The 25978-nt window shown below is 42.6% G+C and overlaps 1 protein-coding gene across 1 annotated transcript; it reads left to right on the top strand.

The window, feature by feature from the left end:
* The first annotated feature begins 2112 nt into the window (after positions 1-2112).
* On the top strand, positions 2113-25545 carry WDFY1 (WD repeat and FYVE domain containing 1). The gene is made up of 12 exons (XM_040074082.2): positions 2113-2333; positions 8203-8270; positions 8984-9057; positions 10245-10299; positions 11650-11800; positions 14422-14534; positions 16877-17003; positions 18556-18661; positions 19945-20046; positions 20799-20929; positions 21900-22008; positions 22709-25545. The coding sequence occupies exons 1-12, from the start codon at positions 2197-2199 to the stop codon at positions 22766-22768; spliced, it is 1233 nt and encodes a 410-aa protein (XP_039930016.1). The 5' UTR covers positions 2113-2196; the 3' UTR covers positions 22769-25545.
* Positions 25546-25978: the final 433 nt, after the last annotated feature.

Raw genomic sequence — 25978 nt, 5'->3', positions numbered from 1 at the left:
GTCCCTGGCCCTCAGCCGCGAGCCTGGCGCGGCCGCAGCGCCCCCTGGCGGCGATGCGCGTACGGCGCAGCCCGCTCCCTCAGACGCTCCCTCAGTCAGTGCCGCTCCCTCAGCCGGTGCCGGTCCCTCAGCCGGTCCCTCAGTCGGTGCCGCTCCCTCAGCCGGTGCCGGTCCCTCAGCCTCTTCCCTCACTCAGTGCCGCTCCCTCAGCCGGTTCCGGTCCCTCAGCCGGTTCCTCAGTCAGTGCCGCTCCCTCAGCCGGTCCCTCAGTCGGTGCCGCTGCCCCAGCCGGTGCCGGTCCCTCAGCCGGTGCCGGTCCCTCAGCCGGGGGCGCAGCGGGGCCCTGGTGCGGGCACAGTAAAACACCGGGGGTCTGCACATCCCCCGCTCCTGCGGGACGGGGGTCCCCCACTCAGGAGACAGAAGAGCGGGTAGAAGGATGTAGGTCCAAGCCGAAATGCCACCACGAGTCTATAGGCGAGGTGAGCAGGATGATGAGTAGCAGAGGATGAGGCCAGAGGGAATGTCTCACGTGATAAGAAAGGAAAGTTTAAAAAAAGCTCATAACCACTAGTCATCAAATAAAGGGTTTGGATAGTAGTTCTTGAAAATATTTCCATGTGGATATGCCATCCTAGAGCTGCATGTTCATTCAGAATCCCTGCTGTGGAGTCTCTCTATCTGGAGAACACTGTCTTCTCTTCAGGCAGAGAGCTAAACTCACTTCTGACAACGGGCAGGAGCTAAGCAGGTCAGGCTTAAAAAGCAGAGGAATAAGTGTGTACAAGTCTGAATAATAACCAGAGCATTGGGCAACAAGGTGCCCTTTGGTGTCTGCTTGGATCACAAATTATCATTCTAACTACAGGTATGTCACTACATTGCTATTCACAAGCACAGGGAAATCTTGCACAGCAAACGTGGTCAAGGTCTGAAATATTTGAGTGTTTGAGGGATTTTTAGATACAGCTATGCCAGATATTTTGCTTCAGTGGTCGTTGCCTGTTTTTTTTGACTGGGATGATTTGTTAGGCCAGACCTGAAGTAATACTTTTGTCCTCAGTGACCAAGTAACTCTGGAAGTACAGAGGAAAAATAAGGAAGCAGGGAAAAACTGAGGCAAAGCAAAGTGTATTTAACCACATGTATCTTTAAAGCTTCAAGGACCCATTCTTCCTGTGTCCGTTTCCTTTGCTGTATAGCCAATCTCCCTTACACTGGCTTTCTCAGCTACAAAATTCCTCTCTTGGATAGGTGAGGGGAAAGATAATTGCTGCCTGCTCCCCTTCCCCAGGATCCTGGGGAAGCCTCATTCATCCTCCCTGACTGCAGGTGTGTGACATGGAATGTGACAGCTTATCTAATGGTACAATCCCTGGCACCCTGCTCCAGGAGGTTTGTCTGCACCTCATCTTGGAGCTCATCTCTGTCTGGGACATCCAGAGCATGAATAACTTCACCCAGCTCCCAGTGAGGCTTCCCAGTTAAGACTGGTGTGTGTCAGCAACATCCAAACTCTGGTGTTCAAATACAAGAACAAAAACCAAGCACCGAGGGGAGGAATTCTGCTGTTGGTTTCCCAACTACATGGCAAACATTCCCATGCAGTGGCCACAGAGAAAATAACAGCACAATCCAGCTGTTTAAGAACTTACAGGTTGAAGGATTACAGCTGCTTTAACAGACAGAAAGGAGCTAATGTATTTCCTGTGACTACACATCCTGCCTCAGCCCATATCCCTCCGTTAATTACTCCAGGGGGAACAGCTTTTCCTTTGCTGCCTTGTGGTGGCCCCATGCCAGCGGGGATGGGCAGCGAGCTGGGCTCCTTGAGCCGGGGTCACGGCAACGGCTTTTCCTGGGCAGAGACACGGGACAGCACAAGCCAGCCTCGCGGCCCAGGGCACAGGAACCCGTGTCTGAGCCCAGGAACACCGGAGGGGACACCGGAGGGGACACCGGAGGGGACACCGGAGGGGACACGTCCAGCCCCGGCCAGGCGGCCGGAGCCCCCACCGCCAAATTGATTTCTCCGCTCTTCTATGAAATACGGTCTCGCGGCCCTTTTATTCTAGCGCATACGGCCGGCGGCGGCCCGCCCCGCCCGTGACGGCATCGGCGCGCCGTGGGGTTGCTCCGCTACTCGGGACACCTCGGCCCGGCGGGGCGGCGCCGCTACACGCAGCGTTACGGGCCATGGCTGCCGAGATTCACTCGCGGCCGCAGAGCCGCCGGCCCGTCCTGCTCAGCAAGGTCGAGGGGCACCAGGACGCCGTGAGCGCCGCTCTCCTCATCCCCAAGGAGGACGGCGTCATCACGGCCGGCGAGGACAGGTGACCCGGGGCCCGCTCCCCGCCGGGCCGGGCCGGGCCGCGGGGCTGGGGTGGCAGCCGGGGCGGCGGGGGCTGCTGAGAGAAATCCGTGTGTGCGCTGTGCTTTTGCCGGGAGGCGCGCAGGGACTCCGTGCCTGCAGCCGTAAGGAAATCCGCCGTCCCAGGGAGGAAGATGCCATCAGCTGTGAGGGAGGATTGGCTCGGCCCGCCCGGTGCGGGACGCGGGGCTGACGCTTTCCCACCGGCGGGGGGAAGCTGCTGTGCTCCGTGCGCGCCGTCCTGCCCCTGCGGAGCAGCTGGGGAAGCGCAGCTCGTCCTGTGTGTGAGTGGGTCCTGCAGAGGTTATGACCAGAACCAGGAGTGAGGGGGTGTGTTTCCCCCGGCCTTCCGCTCTGCTGGCTGAAACACTTGCAGTGTGTCACTGCTTCCCCTGCCCGTCGGGAGAGTTGGAGCTCCCCGAGCTGCTCTGGTCGGAACGAGCCCATTCTGATGGCTCGGTGTGCAGGTCCCAGACCTGCTCCCCTCTGGCTGAAGCTGCTCAGGGTGTGAGTTGGAAGATGAGAGGGGAGAGGGTGTGACGAGCTGCTGAGCACGGTGCTTTCTGCTTGGAAGGGAAAGACTCTTCAGAGTCTAACCCTGGTTCTCGGCACTGGCTTACATGGCATGTGAAACGTATACAGAAGCTAGTAAGGTCGTTAAGCAGACAGATGAACTCCGATGAAATGAAAGTGGAAATGAGGAAGCAGGTAGTAGAGAGGGTTGTGGCCAGGAGAGCGGTGAGGGGTCTGCAGTGTATAGGGAGAGATGGAATTTCACCCCTGCTATGTGGAAAGTGTCTCTTAAATGTGAAGAGGGGTGGGAGATGCTTCTTAAGAAACTGTGGCCCCGTTTGAAAGAACGATGCTAAAAGTACAAAACTGCGAAAGTCTTTGAGGTGTAGCTTGGTGCAGGGCTATTTTTACTGTTTTACTCTAAAACTTTTAAAACTAGATCTGCATTAATATTTGCATAAATTTTAATTTGAAAAGCTTGACCTTGTGAGAAAGAGGAGGGTATGAGTGCTGAAAATCAGCAGAGCAACGATGTTATCTGAACTAGGTTTTCTGGCATTTATTTTTAGGTCCAAAAGTGCAAACAGATCAGCTGTCTATTTCATTCATGTCATCCCTTCCTATGGAGATGTCTTTGTGCAGTACATGTTGAATATCAGCTTTTGGATGGGAATTGGCAGCTTCCTTTCCTTCCAGGCACTTCAGAGTGATTGATTGTGTTTTTTCAGCTTGCTTCGATGGGCTTCCTGAAGGAGACAAGAGGAAATAGTGATTTTTAAGACTCCATATCAGAGTTCAACCTTCACAGTTTCATGGTACAGGCTTGCAGAGGCTTGCCTGTGGCAGACAGTGCCAGCGTTCAAACTCAAGGTCTAATGCCGAAAGTTAAGCAGTCTGCATGCTTAGACTGCTGATAAGAGCCAAGGATGGAACAGCATCTTTATCTGGGCAGGTTTTGATGTCAGATACAGACCTGAGCAAGGAGAACAGAAGCCACCGCCCACCTTTGGTGTGTGTAACTTCTGAGTGAGTCTGTGGACTCGTGTCTGAATTTGTGTCACCCGCCTTACTGTGAGAAATTACTTAAATCTTTAAACTTTCAGGAACCATTGCACTGTATTACCTCTAATCTGGGATACCTCCTACAGTTCATCAAAGCTTTCACTTTCATGTTCAACATGTTGTCAAACAGTGCTCCCCTGTTTGTTCACTACAAGTGGGGTGTAGGTGTTAATACTACGTAAGTGATTATGCTGCTGGCAGCAAAGTGCAGAGTACAAGGAGCAAAAGAGCTGCTGTGTGAACTAAGAGCAGGGCTGAAGTATTTTTTATTACATCTTAATGCAGCTAAGGCTGTCAAGTATTTCATAATAACCCGCCAGAGGAATGTGTTTACAAGTTGGGTAGTGAGGAAAACATTGGTGCACAAACATTCTCTGTGAATGTTGTAGATTATTCTCTTGTTAGAACTACTCATTGTAGTTCTTTCTGTTTCAAATTATTATATTTCCTAGCATGAAAAGTAATAGTTTTATTTTTTCAGAGGATACAAAAAATTTTGTAGCGGATCTGTGAATGCCAACAAAATTCTACAATTTTTTTAAAGTTTTAAAGATGAAAGAAGGAACAAGATTACCTGCAGGAAACAAAGAGTTAATTTTCCCAATCGGATTTTTCAGCAGGACGTTTGCCATCTGTGAAGCTTTCTCAGAACTTATCTTGGAAGGATGATTAACTCTGTGTCCCTGTTGGCATCTTGTCTGACCCTGGCTGCAAGACAATGTTGGGAATTGTTGCAGCGTGTCCCTTAGCAGACAAATAGCTAAGGCAAGAGGAGTGTTTCCCAGCTGCAGCTGGGAATGCTGAGGGATGATGAACTGTGCACAAGACCCTAAAGATGACAGTAATGTATTTACTACAAGCTAACAGGAGCTCTGGAGTCCCTGGCACATTTCAGTGCTGGTGTTTGGTGACCATGAGTAGCTGCTTAAAGTACAGTATTAGCTTCTTTTTTTTTTTTTTTTTTTTTTCCTTATGGAACTTAAATATTGGTCGAAATGTGTGTTAGTTTTAGTAGAAATTTGATAAAAACTATCAGCTGTGTCTTTGAGCTTCCATTGCAATGTGATTAAACCAGATTCCTAGTGCTGCTTTGGGAACAAGGTTGATGACAGTATAAATATTTTTGATTTAGTTAAACTACCAGAAAGAGGCAGTATTCTGTTCTTGTTAGGAAAACAACTGTCAGTGGTTGATACTGGGTGGAATGCAGTTGTTGGTGGTTTGAAGGAGTTAGGAAGATACAGGGCTGGTGTAGCTGTGTAGTAACCTGCAGCAGTGCTGGCATTGTAACAGGTTTGGGTTTGACTGTTGGTCTTTCATCACTTCTCCCTCCCTGGCACCTGTGCTGTTGGCTTTCAGAGGGCAGCTTGTGTAGGAGGAGCACAAACACTCTTGGAACACAGTATTGTCTCTGCTCTCAAACCTCAGGGTTTTTCTCCGACGCTGTTGGGCGCTCACTCTGTAAATGAAACAGCAATTGAGAACAATAAAAACTCTTAGAAATTGGTAAGGCCACAGTTAGTGTTGCTTGAAGACGGTTTTTGAGTGTCTTTCTTTATATTACATTAAAAAGTCCTATGCCAAAACCCCTTTGAATTTGGCTTCTATAAATGTGCATGCTGTCCAGTTGAAAACAGTTTCTGGTTCAATACTGAATGTTAGGGAAGTTTGGAGGTAATTTTTAATCATTTTTTAAGAAGTCTTGCTTCCTCCTGCCACTCTGAGACAAAGTCTAGAATTTAAAAAGTCTGTATCTATCTCTGGTACTCCTTAACGAGTTTCAGCATTTTTACATCCTTACTGAGACTGCTGTCAAACAACCGTGTGTCTTTTTAGACCCTTAGTAGGGAATGCTTAAGGAGAAGTGAGTGGTAGCCAGGTCTTCTCAGGTACTGAGCACAGGATTCTTCCTTAAATAACAACCAGGTTTTGAGGAAAGTGTTGAAGACTCAAGGAAGTTTTCATAACAAAGCAATTGAGTGGTTGACAGAGATTGTGGGAGCAGCATTACTGGAGGACTTCTCTAGTCCTTTAAGAACTAGTATTTCACAAATTAATTTGTTCTAATATAAGGAGATGCATCACAAAAACAGGTCTGTAAGAGAGAATCAGGGAGAAGTGGCGTTTTGGCACAGGTCACTTGCTGACTACTGTGAAACGATCTCTTCAAATTTTGCTCTGTCAGAGTTTTATATAATTAGATATAAAGCTGTATGACAGCTTATCTTTGCAAGCATGAGGTGAGCAGAGTCTAAATCTTACTTAAACCAAAATAAGAAGCTTTCAGAAGTTAATTTTGCTAACTCTTGCAGCTATTTGCTTAGGTTCTTGACTTCATTGAGTGACTGTACTGTTGATGATCAACACAGAAGTTATACTCCCATTAAATAATTTCTTAGAAAAAAATGCTTCCTTTACTCTAGTTCAATATAATTAACCACAATACTGAGAGGAAGCTAAGTCTGCTTTTAAAAAAGCAACGCATGACTTTGGTCACCATGATAACTTATCATGTAATTTTTTAAAAATAAAAAATAATACATGACTTTGCCTAGAAGTGAAAGAGTTTAATTACTGAGAGTGGAAGCCACCATCTGAGATGTTCAGAACAGTTTGAGTATGATGGAGCCGCTTTAAAAAGCAAGTTAAAAAGCTTATAAAGGTGCATAGGTGCTAACCTGTGCTATTAGGTTGGCATCATTAGAATTACTTGAAAACCCTTTTTTTCCCATATTCTGTGTTACCAAGAAATAGCAACTGCTCTTCTGAAGAGGTAACTTACTGATATAAGGCAGGGTGTTGATTATTGTAAAGAGGAAGTGATAGCTTTTAAGAGATAGTCTTAATGCAAAATATTTAGCGGACTGGACTAAGATACACATGCCCCATAACTGGTAAAAAAAAGTAACTTGATTTAAAAGCTGAAAATCATTGTTTTGAGACAGTATGCTCAGCTGTATTGCTTTCAAGTTTTTGAAAAGTAGTACATTAAGGGTGGGCATCGTCTGCTTTGTTTTTGAGTGATCTTTTAAAATTAGAATGCAACTCTTGTATCTTCAGCAGTAAAAGTTCTGCTTGTGGTGCAGGACCTTGGTCCCTTCCTGTACTCTTTTTGTTAAACTCTTTACTGTTGATCCTACATGATGTTTAACTAATCAGTCTCCCAGTATTTTTCTAGAGAATTCTAAATACCAGAACTTTTGTTCACTAACAGTAAATAGAACACTACAGTGGAGCCTCTTGACAATGTTTCTAGGTACTTATATTTACAAGTCATTTAGGAATGAGGAAGTTGGATTTAAACAGTAACGAAAAGGCAAACAACAGTTTGGAGAGGAAATTTCAAGAGGACTTAAATTAACGCTAACACTGTCTACATGTGTGCTCTTAACTTCTCGGTGTAGAGTCCCTTAATGTGTCTGTTGTAGGAATGTTTTTACTTGACAACAGCTTTTCACTTCCTTGCTGATACTCTTATATCCCTCCTCCCAGGATTTGACTGTCATCAGAGTAGTATAATGCTAAATGTTCTCAACATCACTTATCCTTTCCTTCCAGGAGATGATTCTGGAAGGTTGCACACTAAAGCCAGTTTTATAAAAAAATCTTAGCATACTGTCAAAGTAATCTTGTCAGCTTTTCAGTTTCCATTTGACTGGCTCATCAATCCTGATCATATTTAGGGCAGAGAAGCAGTGCAAACCAACAGCAACTAATGTTGCTTGTCCTTTGCATTCCTACATGAGGGATTAGAGGAAATAATACTGAGTTAGATATGCTGTCCTCCATGGATTCTTAATATTTGGGGATGGAGATGTCAGTAATGTGCTGGTCTAGAAGATGAGGTTAATATTCTGTTAATATTCAGTATCTGGCTTGCTGAAGGGTGAGTTACCAGAGATGCTGTAAAAATTAAAAAGATTGGACTTCCATAATGAAATGAATTGCAATTTTTTTTTTTTTTTTAATGTATCAAGACATTTAATCTGCTATAAACAAACTGTGGCTTGCTGTGCCAAAGATAGAAAGTTTCTGCAGTTTGAATTTGACTTATATCAACCAGAGCCAAGAAGGAAGTATTTTTGTTATGTTAGAGTAGTATTTGAGTACTGTTACTTGTTATGTCATTCCTCTATTCTATTTGAGTAGCACAAAAGCTGAGGGGAGTGGAGCTGATCCATAAGTAAATGATGTGGTTCAGATGCAAGGGATTATGCACTTACAGCTGGCTTCTCCCTGCTCTTCCCACGACACAGGACAATCCGAGTATGGCTGAAGAGAGACAGTGGGCAGTACTGGCCCAGCATCTATCACACCATGGCGTGTAAGTACAATAGGGACATGGTAAGTGGTGGCCAGGCATAGCATGGGTTTTGCACTTGGGTTGGGTGTAGGAATACCTCCTTCTCACTTACCCAAGGGCTGGATTCCCTCAGTGATCTTGATTTTGGGAGCTTTGCGGCAAGTCTAGCTCAGTCTTTGATTTGAAACTAGCTGCATGGTGGGTGAGATCTGTGGCAGTGTTCTGTCAGAACCACATCCTTCACCAGGTAAATCATTGTTGATCTGCAGCTGGATGTGCCTCAAATAATGGCAAATAACTTGGCCAGTTAAGTGAGCTTTTCTAACTGCTAGCTGAAAGCTGAGACATAAGAATACTCTTAGCTTTCCAAGGTGTGCATTTTTCTCTTTCAGGGCTACATTTGAGATAATTTTAGTGAGCTCAAGTGTAACCAGCTGTTGCTGTTAGCTCAACTTTCAGCCTGTGTAAAATTCCTCTTGCTGAGTTGCACCTTGTGGCAGGAAGTCATGTTTGCATATGGTTCCTGTTGGTATATCTGAGTAGTCGTTTTCCCATCCTCAGCTTCACACATGGGAATTGAACTGTCTTTCCAAGGGATGTTAGTTATGCAGACTAGTTTCTATCAAACTACTTAAACAGCTTTTGTCCTGAGTGAAAGAATTGGCTTTTATTAAGGTCATGTGTATCCTAATACCTCTATTTAAATACTGTAATGTGCTTGCTTTTTTTGACAGCACCGTGTTCTGCCATGGCTTATCATCACGACAGCAGACGGATATTTGTTGGCCAGGATAATGGAGCTATCATGGTAAGTTGCTGTGACTTTTCCTCCGAATGTAGGTTAGAATTGCTCAAATTGTCCATGTGTTGCTGGCAGCTGATAGTCTGTTTTCTTTCCATTTATTGTGGAATGCAGCTACTGCTAAGTGGCTGAGCTTCTTGGCAGTTCAGCTGAGATGTATGTGGGAGGACTGCAAAGCAAAGGTTCTGCTGGCTAGATGTGAGCCAGGTAGCCTCCAGAAGCCCTTGAGCCATTAGTGCAGCAGTGGACCCAAACAATTACATTTTACCAAGGAGTTGTTTTGAGAGGAGTGCAGTAAGCTGGGCAGAGTGCCATGGTGGTGCTCTGACAGGGGTTTTGAACTGCAGTTGGTTTGCCCTTTGCCAGGAGTACGCATCTGTCTGTATCCTGCCATGCACACATCTCCGGATTTGCTTGCTGCAGATCATTTTATGATCTAAAAATTTCAACACTAGATCTAAAATTATAAGAGGCTGAGTTCATCTCTTGCTGGGAATTCTTTCTGCTCTCTTTCTCTACTCTTGCTGTAATTGCTATCCCTGTCTTGGAGAGCATACACTTGGCAGAACAGAAATTGTGTTTTATTTTTGCCCCCTTGGTACAGGAGGGGAATCTTGTGACTCTCAGATGCTTTAATGGTTTCCTTTCTCTATGAAAATAAGGTCAAAATAACAACTGCCCCATAGGGAGCCAGAGTACTGCATGAGCGTCATAAAGAGTGATTCTGCAGATAACTGCTATGAATAATCTACAAAGAGCTGTGTAGAATTCTAGTGATAACTACTGGAAATTTCAAGTTGAGACTTCTAAAATTTCATTGGGTCTAATGGATCAAATAGAGAACACTCTCACTTAAACTTGTCCATTGTGAAGTCACAAACATGCAAATCCTAAGTACTATAAGATACAGTTTTGTTTGCTCATGCTGGGGACAAATGAGATCTTATCCCTTCCTATAATGTCCCTTCAGCAAACTCAATTCTGAAAGGATGTTCCCTGTTAAAAATTCAGTTCACTTAATACTTTCATTTACAGTTGATGTTTCAGTGTGCTTTGCTCCAGCCTCAGAAGCTGCTTGTTTTTTTGTGGAATTTGCTATGCAAATTTTGGTCTGTGAGGTTGCTGCTCTTTTTTGGGTATCAATGTTGCTTATGCCACTGTGGTATCTTCTAACAATTTCACTTAACTTTTAGGAGTTTCATATTTCTGAGGACTTTAATAAGATGAACTTTGTGAAGACCTATCCAGGTAAACGGTTAACCACTATCTACAATAACATTTGTGTAAAGGAAAGGTATCTACAATGCTTGGAAAACTGGACACAGTCACAGATTTATCAAATCCAAATATGCTTTAACTATGACTGACCTTAGAGTTGTCACTTAGTTGGGGGATAACTGCCATAAGAAAAGCGTTTTGTCAGACAGCTGCGTCCAAATTGCAGTCATGATCACTGAATTCACTAAATCACTAGCCTGCAAATGTAATGAGCCAGAACTAGTGAGCTCAGTTTTTGCTCTTCAGCTGCAGTTGTATTACATGAGTGTTGGTGCAAGAGCTTTCTAAAGGTACATTCTGGTGTTTTCAATTTCTGGCCTTACTTCCTGTAATCAATGGACTTGGTTACTCCTAGCTCAAGGTAAGAGTCCTTACCTTCTCTGTCATCCTAGGAGAGCAACAGGGATGAAAAAGAGCTTATTTTTCCAAAATGTGGTAAACGTGGGTTTGTGGCATTGTTCTAATATTTATAAAGGTACTAATTTCAGCATTTTTCTACACTTCCTTTAGAAAAATGCAAAACTCAGTTGTTGGTTAAAATTGGAATATTAATGTGAAAGGCCTGAAGGAGGCTCTTAAAGATTGCAGATTATGTAGCAAAACAAAGTGCAGTTTGTCTTGTGACTCCCTGACACTGATAGAAGGAAGCAATGTTCTTGCTTGTGAGAGAAAGACCTTGTTCTTAGAGCAACAAAACCTCCCTTTATCCTAAGGGAGATGATTTGACAATTTAGTCAAGGGAATTACTTGCATCTTGGGGGGCAGGGGAGGCTTCTTTCTAAAGCACATATAACTTCCTGCTTAGTGGCAACATTCTCAACAAAGCTAGATGGGATTTGGTTGCTGTCACAGGAAGCAGTTTGAATGCCACGGACTAGATATCCTTTCAGGTGCTTAGAATTATGAATGTGAGCATAGCTCTCTGGGGTTAGGAAAAGATGCATTTGATAAAGCAATTCATGTTTTCAGATGTGTTGCATTACTCCCCAGAAGTCCTGAGCTAACTAGAGGAAGCTGAGGGTTTGCCTTTCCTTAACCTTGGGTATCTGGGCTGATCTCAGTTTCTCTCTCTCTGGGAGAAACGCTTTCATCAGCTGACTGATGGGTTTGGTTCACTTGAGCTATTCAGAAGGCAAATCCTAAACAGAACTATGGGAACCTTTTCATCCAGCCTTGATGCAAGTATACTGTAATGATACAAGATTTCCCTGGGGCATTGCCTAGATGTCATCTTCAACCTCTGTTTGTCTGAATTAGAATGGAAGTACACCGCACTTTGATTTTTGGGGGAAAATAGCCGTAATCTTTTTCTTCTCACAGCTCACCAGAATCGAGTGTCTGCTATTACTTTCTGCCTGGCCTCAGAGTGGCTTATCAGCACAGGTCATGACAAGTGTATCAGCTGGATGTGCACCAGGAGTGGGAGCATGCTGGGGAGACATTACTTCACCTCTTGGGCTTCATGTCTACAGTATCCTTTAAAAAATGATTGCTACCCTGAAGCTGGAAGAGTACTTTGTTCCTTTACCTCAATTTGTTCCTAGCTTTTCATGTGTAAAAACTAGAGTGACATCTCTTGCAAGTCTGCTAACCCTTATTCTCATTAGAAGTTTAATACCTTTATTCCTGTTAGTGGTTAGATAGCAGAAGAGACCATGAGCTGCAGAAATCCCAGTCTGTACTAGTTCCTAATTTTGAGGTGTCTGTAGCATCTTGTGGCAGTGACTGTATCTGTAGCCTGGCCCATAGACTTCCTGGGCAAGTCACTTCATTCAACAGATGCCAGTGTGCCTTTAAGTCCTTCTAGAGCATAAAAAAAATCATAAAAACCCTTTGGACTGCTTTAAGTTTTCTGTCTTTGCTCAAGTTAATATTTTCTATCTTTTAGCTACCAGGTACATTGAAACTTTATTCACCAGTAGTAATTTGTTTGTGTACAATTTGCTTTCTGTAAACTACATTTAACTGCAGCATTTGCAGCTTAGGCACTCTGGTTGTCTATTCAGCTGTAAGTACTTCAGGGCATTCTTTACCCTATGTAAAAGACTTACAAACCCAGTAACTTGAAAGGTCGTTCACATATCAAAGCTTTTGACAACAAGTTAAATACTTGAAATTCTGAAACTATTTTTTAGCTCTTGTTAATGGTGGCAGTTCAGATATTTAGTAATTGAAGGTATTAGTTGCTGTATGAGGTTTAATGACAATAATGTTTTAAAGTAGCAAGATTCAAAAAGCTGAAATAGGTCAACAACATCTCTTGAAAACATGAAGCCCTCTCTAGAGTGGCTGTACACCTGTGTCCTCGTAAGCTGGGGGGAAAGGTCAGTTGTCAGCTGCATGTCTGGCCGTCTGAGGTCTCCCATCTGTGCAGACTCTGCCTTACTGACTGAAGAACTGTCAGGTTTCTACTGTTATACTGCTGCTCTTTTTTAAAAAGAGTCCAGGGGAGTTTTGTGAGCTGAATGCAGCACAGAATAGGTTACAGCTGGTTTGTGTGTTGGAGACCAGCTCACAGCAGTCTGGTGAACAGTCTGAGCCTCACTGAATTCAGTGGCTTCTATAGCTAATGCTATTGCAAATAATGGCACAGTTTATTATTAAAATGGAGAAAAGAATATGACCTTTTATAGCAATATAAAAATAAATTTCCACTGAAGAACTTGACATTTGAAAATCCATTGTAATTGATCTGCCTTTGGACTTGTGTTTGGAAGAACCAGCTTGCTGGTGTGTGTACTAGGTGCTTGGTCTCCCTGTGGGGAAGGAGGTTCCTTAGAAGTTGTTTGTCAATGATCGTATGTGTAAGCTTCTTAAAAACACAGCAGAGTGCCTATTCTTTACTGGATTAGTGGGGATAAGGCAAGTCTGAACTTCCAAGATGAAGAAAAGATCGCATGTTCAGGGAGTTAGAGGATTTATTGAAAGTAAATTGTTTATCTCAAGATCCTGAAGGCTTAAGAGATTTTGGAATGTCATCAGATGGCAAAGCCTCTGCATTTTCACTTAGGGTGGTGGGCTTTCTGGTAGACTGTCTTTTTAAAGTGAGCCTTTCTTTGGATACCAGAGGCTAGTTTTCTAGCTGCTGCTTCTGTTTTTGTGTGGTTCCAGGAGGACACCTAAGTTTATACACAGCTCTTGGGTAATGTGGTATCAGCTGCATGGATCTTTCATAGCTCTTGCTTATATTCTGAATAACAAAAGTCTTGTAAAAGCAGCAAATTATCTAGTTCCATTGGCTTGCCGTGATTTGGTTTCTGGAGTTCACAGTTGCATCATGGCAAAAACGGAGTATCAGAACTGTTACGAGGTGTAATGCTTTTGCTCAACGTGCCACCATGTTAATGGATCCCATGGTAGGATGTGGTGTGGCTTTTTCTCAGTGTTAACTGACAGAATCCTTTCTGAAATTAGTTCAGTTTTCAATACCACACTCAAGGACCTGCATTGGTCAACTGGGAAGTCCAGAGAACAGGACAAGAAATGAGACAATCTCACCTTGGCAGTAGCTGGAACATTGGGAGTGTACTTTCACTGTAATGTGAGCTCACTGTGGAGGGTCAGCATCCTTGTGTCTTGGTTTTTCTCTCCTAGGGATATCAACTACTGACATGGTAGAAAATGAAGGGTTTATTGGAGAGGATACTAGGTAAGACTGAATGCCGCCCAGTGTCCAGTGAGCTGCTCCTAATGGTTGCAGAGAGCTCTGCACAGCAGCAAGTGGCCCTTTGAGTTTTGGTATCTGGTAGAGAAGCATGAGTGTGTTCTGTAAATATCTGCTAGAAATGGCCTGAAGCTACTTGGCTTGCCTTAAACTAGGGCATGGATTATCTCATGGCTTTCTCCAGTGCCTTTCTTAAACTCTTCTCTCTTATTTTCTTGCAGTTTTACTTGCACATGTAGGGAAGTGTGATGAGAAGTTAGGAATCAAAAAGGTCTATTAACAGTCTCCAACCACTTTAGAAGTAATTATGTAAATATCTATCTGGTGTATTAAAATGTTCTTTTCCAATTTTTTGGACTCTAGCTGACTGTTTCAGTCACATAAAACACTCTTCGAACAAATGAAGCTTCTCCTTGACTGGTGTTCAGATATGATCATGAAACTCAGCATGCATTTGTTGGTGATTATTCTGGACAGATCACTCTTCTGAAGCTTGAGCAGAATACCTGCTCAGTTATCACAACCCTCAAAGGGCATGAAGGTAAAGTAAAAAGCAACTATTTGTCTTAATGCCACTTGTCCCAGATACCTCTTTGTAAGCTGGGGTGAGACGTTCAGCTGCATATCTGCCTCTTAAGGCTAGATCCTGGATGATAAACCAGTCCAGGGTAGTGGTTATCATAAGCTATTGAAAGCTGTACTTGACTTTCTGTTAAAGAACAAACACATTCTTGCTGAAGGGAAGTCTTAGCCTTATAAATACCTGCAGGTACTTTTATTATAGATGAAAAATAAAAGTAAACATAGGCATTCAGTTCAACACACAAGTTATCCACTAGATGGCCACCTTTAAAAGCTTTAGTCTCCTTAACATTGGAGAAACTGCCTAGTCTGAGGCAAATGTCTCATCCTCTACAGTGCAGCTGAAGTCCTTCTATCAAATGTAGAATCAAGTGGTCCATGACATTATACAGATCCACTGTCTGCTGCAATGAGTAAGGCAAGAATGCAAATCACAGAATAATGTGTGACTTAATAATATGCTGAGAAAAATAAACAAGACTGTGCCTTTTCCCATGTGGTACTGGTAACTTTCAAATCAGCTGACAGTTTGCATGTGGGTAGGGATGAACTGCTGGGTCATGAGTCTGACCCACTGGAAAAGGCTGCCTTGTTTAACAGCTGGAAGTATAGAGTAGGCTTTGTTAAAGCTGGGTAGACTCCTGATCTACAGATGACTGTAAAATGATACAGTTGGTTTTGAATGCAGAAGGCAAGTTGAGTTTTTCAAGTGATAAATGTCTCTTCTGCTTTCAAGGAGAATTTCTGTTTCTGTTTAGAGCACAATAATTCGCTTGGCCCTAGAGACTCCTTTGCCTCTTTATACTTTTGCACTGATCTGTGTTCAAATGCAGCTTCTTGGTAGATGTTGCAGTTAGTCTGAAAGCAGTATGTGTGTGTGTGGCACTTTCTGGTGTGTGTTCTGTCTCTTGAGTTGTGATGGGCTTCCAAGAACCAACTTCAGCAGTGCTGTCCACACAGCAGCCAACTTTGGCTCATATATTTCCTTATGGGGACTGTGATCCTTAAAACAAGAATTGAGCTAGCACAAAAGATGATTTCAACCGGTATAGTACTAATTATTTAATCTTTTTTCCTTTTTTTTTTTTAAGCAAATCAGATTTTGTAACCTTTTTTCCTCCACCATATCTGTGTAATATTCTCAAGATCTAGTAACTCTAAACTTAAATGGCATCTAATTCTTCTTTGAGTGCAGTTGTGTTTGACAGACTTCAGAAGTCTGATTTCATCGTTTGCTTTCTAGCTCTTGCTAAGTGTGACTTCATGAGCACAAGCAGTGTTTGCTTTGCAGTTTAAATGGTTTCAGAGTTTGTTCTTAGCTTCCAGAATTCACTGTGTATTGCACACTGCTCTGTGTAATGCTGAGATAATGCCTTTTTGGTCCTATTCCCAGATGGTCAGTTTGAAAACATAGCCCTAAAGGAGTCAAAAAAAGCCAAAACCAAACCAACATCCCCCCCCCCAAAAAAAAACCAAAAAACCACAGCCTCTTGCTTCAGAGCATTGGAAAGAAGTGATTTGGGCTCTAATTACCATTCATCATCTTGGTGTCGGACTACCAAGCTTTTGATGACAATTGAGCAATGGAAGGATTCTTTAAAGGGAAGTATCTCTGCAAGGGAATAAAATGTCCCAACTTCACAACTGTAGGTGGCATGAGTAACAAAATTACTCCTTTAGTCTCCTGGCTACATTATCAGGGGTATGGGTTTAGTATAAGGCTGCTACTGTCAGATGACTCACTTCTGTCTATCCCTGATTCACAGTCACACCGGGCCTTCTGAAATCTAGTTTTGTAATTTAGTAAATAGTGGCAGATTTGCTAACAGCACTGAAATTGTCACTTCATTTCTTAGTCCAACTATTTTATGGTTGTAAATGGTTACGTGAGGGAGTTGCTTTATCTGAGAGTACTGTGAACTGTGCTGCAGCCACTGACCAAGCACCTCACTGTGTTGTAGATAATGGCTTCTGTTTGACAAGTGTTAGTACTTCTATCTTTCAAAGCTCACATAGCAGCCTGACAACTCTTAAGATCACCTACCTAAATAACAGGGGCAGAACTCAGACTTTCTGGCTTATGCTATATCTCTGTTCTGAGGGACATCCGTTCCATTGTCCAGTACTCCTTGCCTCTCTGTCAGGACTGCGCTTTGCCATTGGATGCTTCCTTTGCCTTAAGGCTTTCAATATGTTACTGGAGTAAGGCAGTACCACAGGTTTCACTTTAATGCTCCAGGAGGGCATCACTGCGTTGGGGAGCCAGTCCCTTACATCTAACTGCAGAATGTTCTTTCCTAGGGAGTATTACTTCCCTGTGGTGGGATCCTGTCCAACGGCTGCTCTTCTCAGGTGCCTCTGACCACAGCATTATCATGTGGGATATTGGTGGAAGGAAGGGGCGAACTCTGCTGCTCCAGGGACATCAGTATGTAATGGAGTCTTATTTTTCATACATGTCCTGTAATGAACACGCAGTCCCAGGAGGACTAAATAGCATAGCAAGATATTTGAATTGTTGTGAATAATGGAGAAAATTACTCTTTGCAGAACCCTGAGTACTCTGAAGGGCAAGAAGAATAATCAGTACTAGGAAAGCCTTACTGATGAATCTTTTTTCTTAGATATGTTTAATGTGTTATTGCCATGGTTTAGAAATAACACAGAAGCAGTTTATAGAAAGAGGTGGATAAAAATCCTAAATCATGTGCTTTGGCCTTTATGTAAAAATTGCATATGTCTGTATTGTAAATACTGCACTGAGTTACCTGTGAGAGGAGGGCTAGAGCCTTTATGTACAAGCATGTTCATGTATACATATAAAATAAGCTTCAATATCTTCCTGTTCTCTGTCTTTCAATCAGTGAGGTGATAACTGGCTGAATTACAGGGGTAGTCTCTCAACTTCAGAAAATGTCATGTCGCCCCTCTTCTGAAGTTGTGGTAGTTGTCTATTAGAATCAGCTCTTAATTTTTAGAGACCCAACACTAGCTGCCATTTTTACATGTAGGGCTCTAATTCAGACTGTCAGGCAGTTCACCACTGAAGATATATTCTACTTAGAAATGCACTGGTACTAGTGATCTTGTATATATTTAAAGATGTTTGTATAGAGTGTTCTCCTCTTGTCTAATTCTAGATGCCTCAATCCACCTTTGAATCAAGACTGATAGTCTTAGCCCTAGAACTCTTGTTAAATCTTCGGGATTTAGTTTTATGGCTAAAGAATTAATAATAGAATCTTGGTTACAAAGAAGTAACTGAAGTCAGTGACTGGAGGACTTTATACTGCTGTTACTGCTGCCTCATGTGTCCTGGTGAAGACTTGTAACAGTTAGGTTCTCTTTGTACTGAATGGGAAAATAAGTTCTTCTGAGAAGCAGAATGACTTCTTAATTCAGTGTAGATGTTGCAAAGCAGTTTGATACTACTCAGATTCTTTGTTTAATTTCTTAGGGCAGATTTTTGTTTTGCCATTACTTTCTTTAGGATTGTCTTACTGGTGAATGCGTACTTTGCTTTGCAGCTACAGCCTGACTTACTGTGATTTGTTAGCAAAAGTGGAATCTCTCTCTGCTGCTTAGTTGCACCTTGAAACAAACATTTATTTTTCCAGTTGTCTCTGTTTTGACAAGTAGCTCTCCTTGCCAGCACAGAAGAGTATTTGCACAGGCACTCTGAGCCAGTTTACACTCAGTTCACTGTCAGGGCTTACTGCCAGCAAATGTTAACATGGAACTGTACTGGTATTCTGGTCAGGCCTGTAAGAACACTCTCAGTAACATCCTGATGCTAGGGTAGTGCTCGGGTGACAGCATCTGTTCACTCATCCTCAGAGCTCTGATTAGTGGACTTAACAAACTGGAAATCACTTCTGGGCTTCCTCAGTAGCTTTATTTACAAGGAGACATCAGGGTTTGCTGGGAAACCAAGCTTTGTTTAAATACCTGTGGGTAAAAAGCGTGTGCTTTGTTTGCAGTGACAAGGTGCAGGCTATCTGCTACATCCAGCTGACACGGCAGCTGGTGTCTTGTTCAGCTGATGGGGGCATTGCTGTTTGGAACATGGATATCAGCCGAGAAGAGGTAAGTTCATGTCATAGGTCAAAGATTATTTATTTTTGCATTTTCAGAGACAAATGTGACTCTCCTTAGTCAATTCTGCAGGTGGCTTTCCCAGTGTTGTCTGGCTGTCCATGCTGCATTGTAGTAAATGGGTTCCCAGGACAGGAAAAATGCGGGAGATGCTTGGGACTGCTTAGAGTTTTATCTCTGAGAGACAACACTGGAATGTCTGTGGCCTTTGCTTCTGCAACAATCTAAAGCAGTCAAACTCTTGTGTTAAAGAAACCAATGGACTGTGCTTCAATAGTCTTGAAAAAGGTTCTCAGCTTGTGTCAAAGCAGGTAAAGAAGTGAGAGGCAGATTGAGATGCAATTCTTCAGTCCCCAGGCAAGATTTTTTTGTAAAGATCTCAATACACAGCAGCTGACCTGGCCATACACTTTCTTTCTGTATCAGTTCATATCCATGGTGGTGCAACTGAGAATGCTCTTGTTTTCTTACTGTCAGCAATGTAAGTGAATTGAAAAGAAAAGATGCTTTGTTGTTCCAGGTTTCCTCCTGTCAAGTCTCAGGGAGACTTCCTCATGAGATGTATGAAGCTGTCTAGAATATACATGTTCAAATTCAAATCTATGTACTAAAAATATTTTGTCTCTATCTCTCACAGGGATGTTCAGTTAAAGTATCTGAGAGAGCTGAAATGTGTAAAAGCTCTTTTTTCATTTGGCCATTTCATTCTAGTCCGTTTATGGCAAGAAAAGTGTGTGGGTGGGAGAAGGGACGCTTAACAAAGATGTGGGCAGGATGGAAAACGCAGATGAGTTCCTAATTATTGCAAACTGCAATCCCATGAAAGTAGAAAAGGTAATTACTCACAGAATTTACTTCTGGACACCCCCTTTCTTAGAGGGGATTACTACCTCATAGCTTCTACAGTTAGGACTACACTGGTCATTAAAAGCCATCCAGACAACCAGAGCATCAGTCTTTAAATGCCTGCAGCAGGTTTAGTAACTTAGATCTTTGAATGAATTTTCTTACTAAAGCAGTAACATAACATATTCTTGTAGGTTTAAAAGGTGTAGAAGGTGTGTAGGTAACCAATAACTGTATTCCTGGGACTGGGCTTTTTGTGCTACACTTTCTTTGTACTATGCTCTAGGAAATTTATTGTTGTAATGTCCAGAACTGAACTAAGGCATCTTTCCAAGTAAAACTTTACTTTGGGTTCTTAAAACAAGCTTCCTTGACTGTTGTATGAGGGAAGACAATTCTGATTGCTTACATCTCCTGCTCTTTTGTAGGCTCCTCAGTGGCTAGAAAGTGATTCCTGTCAGAAGTGTGAACAGCCTTTCTTCTGGAATATAAAGCAAATGTGGGACACAAAGACAATAGGGTTGAGACAGGTGAGATGCCTGATTTCAGTGCCTAGCCCTACTTCAGCACTTGAGCAAAATGTAAACAGAAAACCACTAAGGCTGGTAGATCTTTTCAACTCTTGGTATTTTTGCGCTTTGAAGTGAGGTATATTGAGAAGTTACAGCTTCTAGGCATTGCTAACACATTTCCAATTTCTGTGAAGGTGCTACATCAAGCTTCTGTCACAGGTCAAAGCAGGCTGTGCTAGGATTGCTCTGTTGGATTTCTCTGAATGTTCCCATCCTTTGGAACTATGGACAGCTAATCCTCAAGTGTTGTGTAAAATGGCAAACATAACTGAGCATGTAGATGCTCACTCCAGTGAAGCACTAATGGCCCTGTTCTTACTGCACCAGAATGTGAAAGCTTTCCAGGTAGTTTTCTTTAAGAAGGGACTGGACAGGCACCAACAGTCACCTGTTTCTGGCTTCCTTAGACTGTTTATAACTGGGTTGCTTGTTCAACCCTTTTTTTCCTCTTCTCCCAGAAGGAGCTTGCAGGAGAAGAGGATATACGTAGAGAGTATGGAGATAAATCCATTAATGATTCAAATCACTGTTCAGAACTCCAGAGATATTGTTCTTTGGTTGAGGAAAGAGGGCATTTCCTAACAGGTTGCTTTCTAACAGGTGGCAAAACAGAAGCTTTGTTTTTTTTGTTGTTCAGTGGACAATTGGTACAGTGGTCAAGTGACATAATACAGTGACTTACTTGTTTATTTTCTTCTTCCTTCATGAAGCATCATTGCAGAAAATGTGGGCAAGCAGTGTGTGGCAAATGCAGCACCAAACGGTCGAGCTACCCAATCATGGGATTTGAGTTCCAGGTCCGTGTCTGTGATTCCTGTTTTGAGTCGATCAAGGATGAAGAGTGAGTATTAGGGAGTAATAAACTGTAGTAACACTGCTGGTGTGCAGAAACCCTTGGGCTTGCTCCACATCCACACACAATGCTACAGAACACACTGAGCTGTGTCCTTGGGGACTGAAAGCACTGTGATGGCAGAGATCACCCATCTGCCTCTGCAAGCACATTTGGATCAGATGTGGGATTACAACATTTTTATCCTTGGTAGTTCTTCTTTTCCAGGAGCCCAGATCTAGACTTGAGACATATTTGTCTCAACATTTCAATTTAGTTTAAAGCTATTGATTGCGTTAACATTGCTAAGTGGGTACCAGACAATGCATTTTAGCTGCATTACAGCTGCTAGGATGTATATGCATCAGTTAATGTACACTTTCTAAAAACTTGAGGAATATTCTTCAGAGCTCGACATTATTTTCCCCATGCAAGCAAATCAGGTGAAATATCATTTGCTGTCCCATTAAACTTGTTTTAGAAATGAAGGAACCCCTTCTCTCTTGATACGAACAGAGTAATCAGATGTGAAAATTTTGGGAGCGTTTGGGGCTTTTTGTTGTGTTGTTGGGTTTTTATTGTTGGGGCTTTTTGTTTGCCTGGGGTTGGGTTTTTTTGAAAAGTGGTATGCTGTGCCCTAGATGGCTTCTGTAGCAAGCAGGGGAAACATGTACCTGAGCTTGACTCCGTTAGCCAGGAGTAGAAGTATTTGCTAATTCAGTGTCCCACTTCTGCTGTAGTATTATTAACAGCATGCTGCAGAAGGCCAGGAAATGTCATACCTGTACAACTCCACTAGCAGTGCCTTAGCGTGACTTGCTGATTTAATTCTGTCCCCTTTAATATGGCTGCGGCTCTTGGAATTGATTTATTAGTACCTGAGCAACTTAATTTTCTTTTAAGATTATTTTGCACTGCTGTAATGATGCCATGGAGCTTCATCTGATGGCTGGCTTTCATTTAAATTGTTCTTGTGCAGCCGTACTTCCTTGGCAACCTTTCATGAAGGAAAACACAACATTTCACACATGTCCATGGACATCTCCAGAGGGCTCATGGTGACCTGTGGGAGTGACCGGATTGTGAAGGTATTACTGCATCTCTTTCCTGCATTTCTACAAGATACTTAATAGAGTTCATATATGTATACTCTTTCATTCTTTCTGACAACTATTGCTATAAGCTATCTGTTGTGGGAAGAAGGAATTGTATTTGCTAGGCTGTTCTTCTGCAGCTGAATGAGGAAATGACTTGTAACTCCACTGTATGGAGTGCAGCTGTTGGATCTGTTACTGTTGTGTCTCTGAACAAACACAGCAGACATGAGCAGTAGGAGAATCTGCCAGCAGCCTTAAAGACACAGACCTGAGAGAACATGCAGGCTCCTTTGCTCTGAGCTCCATGGCTTGGAGCATGGCCACTGAAAGCCCTTGTGACATGGAGCTCTGACTGATACGGAATCTTTCTGTGCCTGAGCTCTACATTCACCATGCGTGTCAGAACTGAGACTGTGCCACCCTGTCCTTGTTTTGCTCTAGGCATGTTTGTGACAAACTCCATAGCACTTCTTAACACAGACCTACACAGAAATGCAACTCTTTGAGCCCCAAATTTGGCTTTTGCTTTGTAAGGCTAGTGTAACTCTTTATGAGACTTTCCTCAAGCATAGATTAAAAAGGAATTGTTTCTTTGTGTCCAGGGATGTCTTATGTTTGCTTCTATGCCTCTTGCAGAAAGTCCTGTGAGTCTGACAGTGATGCTGTGTAATTCTCCACAATTCTCTTCCAGATCTGGGACATGACGCCAGTAGTTGGCTGCAGCCTTGCCACTGGCTTCTCTTCCCGCTGATCTCCTCCGTGGCAGGTTTATGCACCTTATGTACAGCAATATCCACCGAACGAATGGAATCCTCCTCAGAATATTACTGCAAACACTGGTTGCTTGATTCTCCTCCTGCTGCTGTTCCAGGATGGACAGTCACCCTTGTAGAGCACAGCTTTTCTGTTGGGCTCCCCGGGAACCTCCGTGGTGCTGAAGTGTGGTTCCGCAGCCTCTCGGACTGACGTAAACGGTTTATCTGCAATATGACTCCTGGATGGAAGGACCTGTTGTCTCTCAGTTTACATATGTAGTGTTAACAATGTGCTATCTCTGCTGATATATCTTGTACAGATAGCTTGTAGCTAAAACATTACCAGAGTAAAATGAGTGTAGTAAATTCAATTTGTGCAAATAGTAAAATGACTTATTCTCTCTTCCAAAAAGCAGTTCTGTTGAAATGTTTTTGAGCAGTTATTGTCTAAATTGCCTCCAAAAGGTATCTTGGTTATTCCTATGGAAGGAGGAACTTCTTTCAGACAAGATAGTAAGAGAATCCTTGATCACACAAGATCCTTTTTTGGCTTTCCTGTAGTGTTTGTCTTCAAGTTCAGTTGTTAGTGAAATCACTTTTGTGGAACAGCTGTTCTGTGTAGGTAGCTGGTGAGTCCGCAAACAATCCTGGGGTTTTTATGTAGTGTTTTAGCATAGCTGATAAACTTTTGTAGTTACGAAAATGTGCAGCCCACCTACTCTAAAGACTGGCCACAGATCTGAGCCATGTACTTTGACAACTATAATGTTGTTAGAATGGAAACCTAAACAAATCTGCCTTGTTACAAGGAACAGTTAAGAAAAAATGGCCAGCTAGATTTTAGAGATTTTTTTTCTGTGAAAAGGCTGATGTTCTTTAATGTTAGGGAACCTGTCTCTGCTAAAGTACAGCATAAATTCAAATACTGTCTTGATGTTGTTTAAAACAGATAAATACTGAGCAATAATTACTGAGGTACAGAACAGCTGCTTTTTCCCTGCACCCTAGGTGTGTTAATCCTGAGATACTTTTATTGATCCTTTCCTGTTTCAAAGCTGAGAAGACTGAAAAAGAGCTGTGAGGCTTTTATGACTGTGCAGTTGGCACATAAAGGAAAAAACTAGTGAGGGGTACTGTCAGTAAGCAGATTTGCCAGTCAAGTGAATCTCCCACATTTGAATAGTTTAAAGGAAAATTTATTTTGTAACTTTGGAAGCTAAGGTGGTATGTCACAGAGTTTAAGCTTGGAGCTGTTAAGATTTTTCTTAAAACAGATGCAGTATGTGTGAGGACAAAAAAGGGTAGGTCAGCTGGCCTGGAACAGGTGGTGGTACACAATTACCAAAAGTAATACGCTCTTTCTGGCAGAAGAGTTGAGGGTTAGACTGTCTTTACTTACAGCAACAATCAAGTGGTGCTACAAGTGTTAGTGAATTCAAGTCCTAGGTGTGTAACTTGACACTAATAATCTGCATTGGACCATGCTGTAGGCTGAAACAGATTAAGATCCTTAATACATCATGATTCACTTGCATTTTAAGCCAAAAATCAGATAGTCTCCAAAGGGCATTAGAATCCAGAATATGATAGTTACTGTTACTTTATCTGCTTTTCCATGGGTTTTCTCTGGAAACTTTATGAAGAGTTTTTAATTTGCTAGCCTTATTGGGTTACTGAAGAATAAACAAAACCATCTTTTGTGGGGATCCCAAAACTTGTTTTGCCTTCATCCCAGGATTTAGCACTTGTCACACTGATTTGGTTCAACTCTGGCTACATGCTGTATATCTTAGGTTTTTTGGGAAGTTTATTTCTAAACTGTTTAGCGAAAATCAGCTTGCACTGGATGGGCAGTTGCAGCTTTATGCTCTGAAGACCTTCACTCCTCTAAACTAGGAAGGAAAGTGTTGCAGGGGTGATAATTCTTTGCATTCACTTTCAGACTTGGTTCTGTCTGGTTCTAGAAGAGAACAGAAGCCTTCTTCCTTGCAGCATGTAAGGCAGAACATGAATTACAGTGCTAGAAATGTTTAATATCTCACTGTAATAGGTTAGGAGGATCTAGGGTGAGTTAACCTCGGAGATTGATGTAGATGTGCAGTGAGTACCATATTTTTCAACGCAGGCATTCTGAAACCTATACCCATGATGCTGAGATGTGACTCCTTTGCGGTCAGCACTCCAGAACTCAGCTTTTTTAGTTCTGATTACTCAGTGTGCCCCTGCTCAGCACATAGCTCTCCTCTCCCCTGTGAATACTTCCTCTGCTTCTTTACATTATGTTTTTGCCACTAGATAATATATTCTCAACTGCCTAAGGAATCTATTTTCTATAATTCATATACTTAAAAAGATAGTGTTGGTTCAGATATAATGACAGTTATGGCCACTAAATCATTAGTCTTTTAAGTATACTCTTGGTGTTGAATGAGTAATGCTCACAAACCACTAAAGAGAGAGTAGTTTTGTTTATAAACAACTATTTTGAAGGCACACACTCTCTCTCATGAAACTGAACATACTTCAGCTATGTCAGCTCAAGTGTGCAATTACTGAGAAGCCTTGATTTGAAGCATTACAGATCTTGCTTATGTAACCTCTTCCACTGGGGCAGGGAAGGGGAGCAAAGGGTACTAATATGTGCTAATTCTTTCCTAGTTGTATTTCTGTACCCTGCATAGTCAAGAGAATCTAGAGAAATCTGTCCTTCGCTCCTCCTTGTCTGTTTTTTAAACTTTGATTACATGTACAATAAAATATTTCTTGATATTCACTTAGTCTTTTTGGATAATCCATCTTTTTTTCCATCCTGTGAAAGCACAATCTGCATTTTGTGCTCTGGCTCTTTGCATGCCCCATGTACAAAGTGTAGGTTCCTGGGAGAGCTTGTTGGGTGTGTTGTGTTGGGACTGAATGAGCTGCAGCAGGTCAAAGGCCCACAATGAACCCGTGAGCTGAGAGATGAGCAACTGCTGTGTGATCCCAGTTAGGGATGTGTAATCCTGTCCTGTGTTCACAGCTCATACAGACATCTCTGGTTCTTCTGGCTCCCCTTTAGAGCTCTGTAAAGGTTCTTGTCTACAGAGTACCACAGGATCCTTTCCTGAGCTGCCTTGGACCTCTCTGAGGTGCCAAAAAAATGCTAATTTTGCTGGATGGGGTGAGCACAGCCTACAATATAACATATACAGAGGACACAAACTGCA

This window comes from Hirundo rustica, chromosome 10, assembly GCF_015227805.2.
Source record: "Hirundo rustica isolate bHirRus1 chromosome 10, bHirRus1.pri.v3, whole genome shotgun sequence".
In the NCBI taxonomy this organism is placed as follows: domain Eukaryota; kingdom Metazoa; phylum Chordata; class Aves; order Passeriformes; family Hirundinidae; genus Hirundo; species Hirundo rustica.
The sequence above is the reverse complement of the archived record's forward strand: the minus strand, read 5'-3'. Positions and strand labels throughout refer to the sequence as shown.